The sequence below is a fragment of the Gastrolobium bilobum genome, unplaced genomic scaffold (genome assembly GCF_033153095.1).
Source record: "Gastrolobium bilobum isolate Gb01-03AN ecotype WA unplaced genomic scaffold, APGP_CSIRO_Gbil_v1 utg5045, whole genome shotgun sequence".
Taxonomy (NCBI): domain Eukaryota; kingdom Viridiplantae; phylum Streptophyta; class Magnoliopsida; order Fabales; family Fabaceae; genus Gastrolobium; species Gastrolobium bilobum.
This window is the reverse complement of record NW_026899460.1, coordinates 6,583-15,397: the sequence shown is the minus strand read 5'-3', so window position 1 is coordinate 15,397 and position 8,815 is coordinate 6,583. Positions and strand designations below refer to the sequence as shown.

General features: G+C 35.2%; 1 protein-coding gene across 1 annotated transcript; it reads right to left on the bottom strand.

The window, feature by feature from the left end:
• Positions 1-343: 343 nt before the first annotated feature.
• On the bottom strand, positions 344-8,142 carry LOC133290530 (protein PAT1 homolog). Its single transcript, XM_061488626.1, has 5 exons — positions 7,758-8,142; positions 6,784-6,926; positions 6,553-6,609; positions 3,906-3,969; positions 344-3,532 (listed from the first exon to the last, which is right to left on the bottom strand). Exons 1-5 carry the CDS (start codon positions 7,822-7,824, stop codon positions 1,389-1,391), a joined length of 2,475 nt encoding a protein of 824 aa, XP_061344610.1. The 5' UTR covers positions 7,825-8,142; the 3' UTR covers positions 344-1,388.
• Between the last annotated feature and the right edge of the window lie 673 nt (positions 8,143-8,815).

The following is an 8,815-nucleotide window of genomic DNA, read 5'->3' as shown; positions in this document are numbered from 1 at the left end:
TACATACACTTTTTTTTTTAAAAAAAAAAACCTCTTTACAAAAAATATTAATTTCATATCACATAAACTCATTTAAAAGAAACTCAAGTCTAGTTCGTGTTAAAAAATAATAATGAATAAGCACAACCTCAATCCAAATAACATGGAAAAAGCCAGTTACATATCTCACTTCATGACAAGCTTGGTGCTTATCTGAACGGGGATGCATACATAAAAACACTACAATGCCTGAGAATAAGATACTTGACTAAATTCAACAAGACTTAAAAAAAAATATACATGATGACTGAACAATTAACTATTTCAATTTTTTTTTTCACTTATTTTATTGTTACTAGGTGAATAGTAGAATGAAACAAAAGAACAAATCAAATTCATATCATTCAGCCTTTGAACATTTCTTTATGTCTTTCTAATTTTCCCTCCTTTTTATATGGAAAGTGTAAACATGATCAAAGAGACCACAAATACATAAAGTATGATATGATATTGAAATAGCAATTCTTTGCTCGAATGTGCTTGAGACATATGCTAGAAAAGACTAACAAGGAAACCAAGAAGATGCCAAACCTGGCACAATACAATTCGGCAACCAAATCCATGAACAACCATAACCGGGTCAACCAAATCCAGAAGTCAACAACAGGGTCAAGAACCAACAATAGCATACTCTGAACTACATTTGCATTAATTTAGTGACTCAATTCCATTTTTGCTCGTGGCTAATAATAGCAAGTGTAAGACAAACCACCTTGGGGACAAGAAAGACCAATATAATCCAATTGACTGAGAAACAGGAGATGATACAAAGTTACAAGTCTCCACCAATGGAATAGGCAGGAGAGAAAAGTAAACCATAACACCATGAAACAAGGTTAACAGAGTTTATTCTAAAGGATGCCAATGCCAACTTGTCGACTAGTTAAATTGGTGCAACCCCACAAATACTAGTTCAATTTGGACATGTGATACCTATAAAAGTGGGTATGGAGTATGGACACAACCAATCCCATGCCTGAATGATAATATAAAAGGAACATGGGAATAAAACTTAAACCTAAACCCGGAAATACTAGCCACTAGAGTGTTCTAGAAACCACAAACGGAGAAACAAAAAGATCCCCTGTCAAAATAAAAAGAAAAGACAAGAGGAACAAATCAAGCCAAGTCTATCATAATACACAATGGGCCTGATTCAAAATTTATCACAATGCTACATGGCATTACTGCAATATAACAGAACATGAAGAGGCTAACACTTCCAAGGTAAACTGCACCTGATACTTCCTCGTCATACTGCTCCAAAGTACTTAGACACACAAGGTTGTCCCTATGAAATTTACTGTCATTCTACTTTGAAAACAGCTCCTCAGATGAACGTCCAATAATTACATAAGCACTGACTCTGAGTTCACATGGTCACCATTACCCCCAGAATTACCATTAAATCCAACTACAGGCATAGAGCGCTGAGCAAAATCCAGTAATACTTTTTTCTGGCGATCATCAGTGTGAGGTAGACTTGCACGTAAGAGCTCAACCGGCATTTCCCTACTAATGGCTCTAGCAGCATCTGACCCAATGACAGCCATATTCGGTGTCCCTTGAATAAGGAATGATTGGATGATAGTATCATATTTATTCACACAATACTTGGTCAGAAGAGCAAAGAATTCATCAAATGAAGCCTGCCAAAGTGAACGGTTTGCAATATTATAGTTGCTAGCAGCATGAGGATCAGTTAGAAGTTCAGTAGCCCTCTCAAGCACAGATACTAAAATAAGGGAAGTCCCATCTCCAGCAGAGCTTCCAAGCGGACGTAGAGGAGGCTGCTCAGAAGAACAAACAATTGCTGCTAGACAAGCACTTAGAGCACCAAGATCCATTTCACGGACGCACTTTGAAACAACCCTTGCAAGGTTATTTACTGTTTCTGCTGCAACTGGGTCAGAGGGAAGGCCACCAAATAAAAATCTTAGATGACGAAAGATGGCCATGCAGACTATTCGCATAAGCTCGCCGCCTGGAAAAAGCAGTTGAAGGTACCTTGCGAGTAGCTTTCGACCCTTGGGTAGAGAAACTATCCTGAGAAAAACAAGGTCATCTTTTGCAGCAAGCCCAACTGTATGTCCACTCTTTTCCAGTGGGTCAACTAATTGAAGTGAGGCTGCAAGTCCTTCCAAAAGACCTTGACGTTTTCGTTTTAACTGAATTCCAGCATCTTGAAGCTGATTAAACTGTAGGAAACGGTCAATATCATCTACATCTAGAAGAAGGCAAAGACCATCCTCAATTGTGACCCTTGCTGCAAGCATTGGCTCCTGTTCAAGGGGCTTCTGTGAAATGTTTTGCTCGGTGCTAACAGCAGGAGAGGAATTTGGAGGATCAACCTCCAATAGAGGACGGGGCCTGCGAATTGATGAAAATGGAACCCTCCCTAGAGCATCAACCTGAAGAAAAGCATGTGGTTCAGTATTAGCAGAGGCTCGTAGAGGGAGTTCCCTTATTTGATTTGGACAAAAATGATGCCTCAATTTAGCACCTGAAGATTTTTTCGCAAGACAGGCTTGGTGGTAATAATCATCTACATATGGATCATTACTATGCGTTGCGGCAAGCTGCATTCTAAGAATATTCTCAATTTCCTCAGTCATCATATACTTAGACCTAAATCGTGGCCATCCACTATAGCTTTTCTGGCCACTCATATCAAAACCCTGAGGGGGGAACCGGAAATTCTGCCTGCCTATTTGAACTGATTTTGGCATTTGATCCCTCAGTTCCATCAGCCCAAGCATCTGGTCATATTTGTTAATCATGGGTAAACCTGAGGAAATATTGGGAAAATCTCCAGGATATAAACCTACCTGGTTGACCAATTGATTCTGCATTCGCTGATTAAGAGGGGAACCAGTAGGAAATTGGCGCATGTTTCCACCAAAAGGTGACCCATGGTTTAATCCACTCAACTGTAGAGCAGAATTGGAGAAATGAGAACGATTTTGTGACAATAGTGCCATCTGAGCTCCTCCAGCATGATAAGGAATGTTCAAGTGACCTGTACCATGACTTGGAGAAGCCTGTTGAGATCTACCACCAGGGGGAGGATAAGAAGTAAACGAAGAATTTGGTACCAAAATTGGTTCACTAGAAAAATGAGGAAACTCCTGTTGCTTGTCAGGATATAAAGATGTTCTGTACAACGGCTTTGATTCTTGTAAGTGTGCGATGGACAAATGTGGCTGTGACGACCATCGCTTACCATCCTGAGTAGTTTCAGTATCATAAAAATGCTGATCAAACCAGTTAGGAACTGATTCATTAGAGCTATGTTGGAGGTGATGTTGCTGCTGCCTTTGCTGCTCAGGATATGAAGATGTTCTGTACAAGGGCTTTGATTCATGTAAATGGGCAAGAGCAGAATGAGGCTGTGATGTCAGTCTTCTGCCATCCAGAGAACCTTCACTATCATAAGCACTCTGGTCAAACCAGTTAAGAACATCATCCCTGTGTGGCCATTCAGACGTAGAATCTGGATAAAGTATAAGATTGTAAGTAATTCAGTCAAGTGAAAAAAGAATGCAAAGGGAAATAAGGAAGCAATAGTGGATACACACACACACACACACAAAATTCAACCATCTGAAAGATGATGGTACTAAAAGGGATTTTGCAATATGATTTTACAAAAACAGGAAGGAGGAACAGATAGTATGGTCAGAACTAAAAGGTTTGGTTTTGCAGCAGTTTGAAGATCTTTTACAAGGCCATCCTAGTATAAAGGAAGGATATCTATTTCAAAGGTTAATTATTAAATAAATAAAAATAATGCTGAAAAGTGACATTATTTTGTTGTGATAAAAGAAAAGGAAAATTGGTGAATTCTTTACAATTGCTTTACTCACTTTCTCTTGATCCCTGTTCACCAATAACTCCTGTGCCTCTTGGTTCACTCACAACCTTGTTTAACTAAAATTAAACAAAAAACAAAAAGAAGCTTAATCTTCATATCAGTATACGTAAAGCAAAACATATGATCATTCATAGAGATGAGCATTATGGTAAAAACAATAACAGAATCTGAATCATAAAATTGAGGTAACACAAAAAAAAAAAGGATCAAAGAACAGATAGAACTTGTATTTTAGTTGAGGACAAAAAATCCAAATAAGCTTGAAAGGCAAAAGGAACCATGCAAATCAAGTAACCTTCTATTTAACTAAGTCTTCCACTTTTCCTTCTGTTACTTTCTTTTTCTTTTTATGAATGAGATAATGGATACATAGTCAAAATTAATGGACTAACCAACCATAGGAGATAAGCCGCCAGCAAGGCTATAGAAAAGGAAACATGAAAAAAAAAAAAAAACTAGCATGCAGCAATGAGTAAATTGGTATTAACAAGCTCCACTAATGGGGCATCAGACATACATTTTACCAAAAATATTCAGAAACTAAGTCCCAAATGTTTATGTGGTTGCATACCGTAATTTCCCCCCACATTTCTCAATAACCAGCAATACGATTGACCTCCTTGGTCCATACTAACTCCAAATCAAAACACAGGTAAGCCACATTTTTATTCCATACAAAAAATAATTTTGCGCACACAACATGCCATGGAATTTTTGTCTATACATCCTGCTCAGACTAAGAAAACTTATCAAGGGAAGGAAACCTTAATAACCTGCCAACATTTTGCAAAGAATCTAGAGAGATTGAAGTTGCATGATGGACACTGTAATTCAAAAAAATGACAAGGGATTTGGATTTAACAACACAAGGCATGCTGCATCACCTGAAAATGGTCGTAGATTGTATATGTACTATTAATGTCTTTTGTTTAGTCAAGGTATCGACCGTATTGTCATTATTCAAATTTTGGATTTGGTCTTAAAAGAAGCAGCTAATCTCAAGTCAAGGACACTTCTATCATATGATATGCTTGTGGAAGAACACAAACTACAAAATGTGGCTACTTTAGTATAAGAAAATAACCTAGAAACTACAATTCTCACTTGTCGAACTTCTAGTGTCTAGCATAATAGCCAGGCCAACAAGCATAGAATCCCTAAAATGGGATAGCATATAATTTGGAATATATATTATCTCCTGCAACCCCAAAACTACGTCAAATTGAGGGTTGGGAGAAGTAATGAAGAGTGTTTTGGTAATTTTATTTTTTATATTATATGAATTTTACCAAAACACTCTTCAGTAATTCCACCAACCCTCAAAACAACGTAGTTTTGGGGTTGCAGGAGATAACTTTATCTCCTGTGACAGGAGAAACAATAAACCCATATATATATATATATATATATATATATATATATATATATATATATATATATCACGCACATGCAAGAGATCAAGCTTCTTACTTGATAACTTGAGCTAATTTAAAAGCTGTGATTCTCTCTTAGTTAACAATGTTTCTGACCAACATACATGAGAATATTAAGAGACTGCACCAAACCAATTTCTTGTTTTAACTCTTTGTTATGGGAACATTGAGAATTTTTTTAATGAAAACAAATATAACTGAACAATAAGGGAAACCACAGGTTCAGATATATCAATGACTGCCGAATATTCACTTTTTACCTTTCTCTAACACGTGCCTTAATTCATATATTTGAATCCTTACAGGGTTACATCATTCATATCACAGAAATGTATATTTTTTTATAAAATATAAATTTAAACATGGTAGTCAAAATCGCGTTTCAGATAGTAGGACCATACGAATTTGCGATCTTGTCATCCATGATCGATCCGAAACAGTTGCTAGATCGGAAGGTAGTGGGATCACGTAGGATCGCCGGGGAAGATTGCTAAAACAATGGGATTGCGTGTTACACGATCTGGAAAAAAAAACCCACCCAAAATGGGTTATGTGGATGATGAAGATGAAGTATTGAAAAAATCCATCCACATGTATAAATCAAGAGCAAGAAAACATAACAGAAACTGCAAAAGATGCAGGAGTTATGTGGCCGAAGAAGATGAAGTGGCATAGAAGATGAAGAAGCATCAAAGAAGATGAAGTGGCGGCATTGAAAGTTGAATCTGTTTAAGAAAAGTGACTTAGGGTTATTTGATGTTGAGGGGCAGCAAATGGGCCAGCCCAATTTCAAATTGGGTTCTTATTATTTTGGGCCTTATACATCACATCTTAAGTGAATAATCCTAAGCCTTAGAATTAGGCATACCTGAGAAGCTTTGGAAACAAACCAAGTTGAAAGTATAAAAGAAAAATAGAGGAGAAATAACTTTAATTAAATTATTTATTATAATTAAAACTAAGAAGGTAAGATCTTTACGATCTGTGTCGATCCCGCGATTTATGATCTTGCCACCCTCTTCCGATCTTAGGTAAGATCTTGATTTTGACTACCTTGAGTTTAAATACACATTTTATCTATTTTTAAATGAATGCATGCAAATTCAGATATTATCATCATCGCAATCCTCAGTCACATATCTAATAAAAATCTCAAGACTCAAGCATTCAAAGAGAACAAGATATATCAAAGTTTAACAGCCTTACATTCCAAAAAGTGGTACTGAGATCATCAATATCGGAAAGAGATCTTACATCCTCAGCCTGCAAAAAAATCTAGCATCATATCAGTAAAATTTAGATGGCTGGTAAAAGTAAATATCCATTGGTTTTTTTTTTCGGGTGAGGGGCATAAGATCAACATGTTTATATTTCAAAAAAATCTAGACACTGGAAAGTTGAAATTAAGAAAATGTGGTAAAAATATTGAAAATTAACCTCTTCTTTATTGAGAAAGAACTCCTCCTCATTAGACTCGGAAGCAGGCAAATAGTCATCATCTTCTAACCCTCCCAACTCAACTTCTTGGACAGAATCTTTACCAAAAAATGCATATTGTGATGCATCAAAAACTGCACCTCCTGCAAGAAAACTAAAATTCAGTCAAAGACCTCCCACCAATTTCTTAGAACTATTTAGCATGACAAGTAAAAGTTTCAATGTTGCAGATAGAAGAGAATTCCCAGGTGACTGAGCCACCAAAACAAAACTACAATTAGATAAGCTCACCACTGAGAAAAACAAAATATCTATTTCAACATGTAAAGCTAATAATCATTTAGATTTTAAAAAGTATGCAAACATAATTGGAAGTGCAACAAGTCGTTAACTCCAAAAACAGAGAAGATATTAATGCAAACAGTATTCTATAACAAAGCATTTATATTAGGAGAAACTGCTTTTAACTCAGCGCTAAGTGGATGGGCCTTGTGGCAAATTAAACTGTCCTGAATCAACAACCAGAATAAAGCAGAAAGAGAGACAGAACCATTATGCAGTCAAGAGCAACGCTATGGTCATTGACTAAATCAGCCAACAACAGCATATACCCAAAGATGACAACAAAACTTCACAAAAAATTCCAATTCAGATGGAATAATCAACAGGGTAAACATTCTAATATCTGCAAAACTCTCAACTATAGCTGAAGCTTTTGGTTCAGCTACTCTGCAAAATCTTACCACCTGAAGCTTAAACAGTTGCTGTGAACTGAAGATAACAAACAAATAAACAAATTGAAATGCAAAACTAACCATTCGATACTGAATCTAGGATCAATTTTCCTATAATTCAAATTAAAATTACTTGCTACAACAAACAAGATCTACATGAACAAGCTGAATCAAAGAACACTTTAACGAATAAAAGGGTTTTCAAAAAAACAGAATTCAATCGAAGAAGGTGAAGCAAACCTGAGGGAATATCCCCCAATTGCCTAAGATCCTTTGTGTTGGGAGCTCCACCAATATCACCATCCATATCCACCAAAAAACAAAGGCAAATGAAAAACCCAGAAAAAGAAAAACGCAAAAGATCAAAGATTCAAAGAGAATAGAGAACCCAATGCGAAAAATTTGAAACTCGAAACGCTATTTTTATTTTCTGTGTGTTTCAGCTAAAACAATAAAAACGAAACGAAAGGGGAACAAGAAGAAGAAAATATGTGTCAATAATTGAGTACATAGAAAGAAAAAAAAAAAGGGTTCGGTTTCGATCAAAGCCAGAGAGAAGAGAGAGAAAGATAAGTAAGAGACCAAAGGAAACCCTAAGAACCCTAAAACGGGAACGAGAATATACCACAAATCGATAATTCTAGATGTAGATATGAAAATTTTAAACAGCAGTTTACCACACTTTTAAATTTCAAATAAAAAAAAAAAGGACAGAATTAATATATTGTAATTGATTGGGTTATTTATTTTTATTTTTTTGGTACATACAGATTGAGTGATTGGGTTATTTTTATTAATAAATATTATACATAATTTTAGTTGTTGATTTTCATTCATTAAATGATTATAATTAATTGAGATATTCTCGTTAATTAATTAGTAACGATTAAAATTGATATATATATATATATATATATAGAATGATATTGTAACAACCAAGTTTGTTACACTGTTACTACTAAGTTAATACCAATCAATCTCACTGTTAGATCAATTATGTTGATCCAACGGTTATATTTATTTCTATCATTGTATGGTCATAATTTTTCAAATTTAATACTTTATATTTATTTCTACCTTTGTATGGTTATGATTTTCTATATTGAATGCTTTCACTTTAAATATGGAGAATCATAATCATACAAAGATAGAAATAAATATAATCGTTGGATCAACATAATCGATCTAACGGTAAGATTGATTAGTAATAACATAGTAGTAACACAACTTGGTTGTTACAATATTCTTCTTCTATATATATATATATATATATATATATATATATAGGGTTCGTTTTT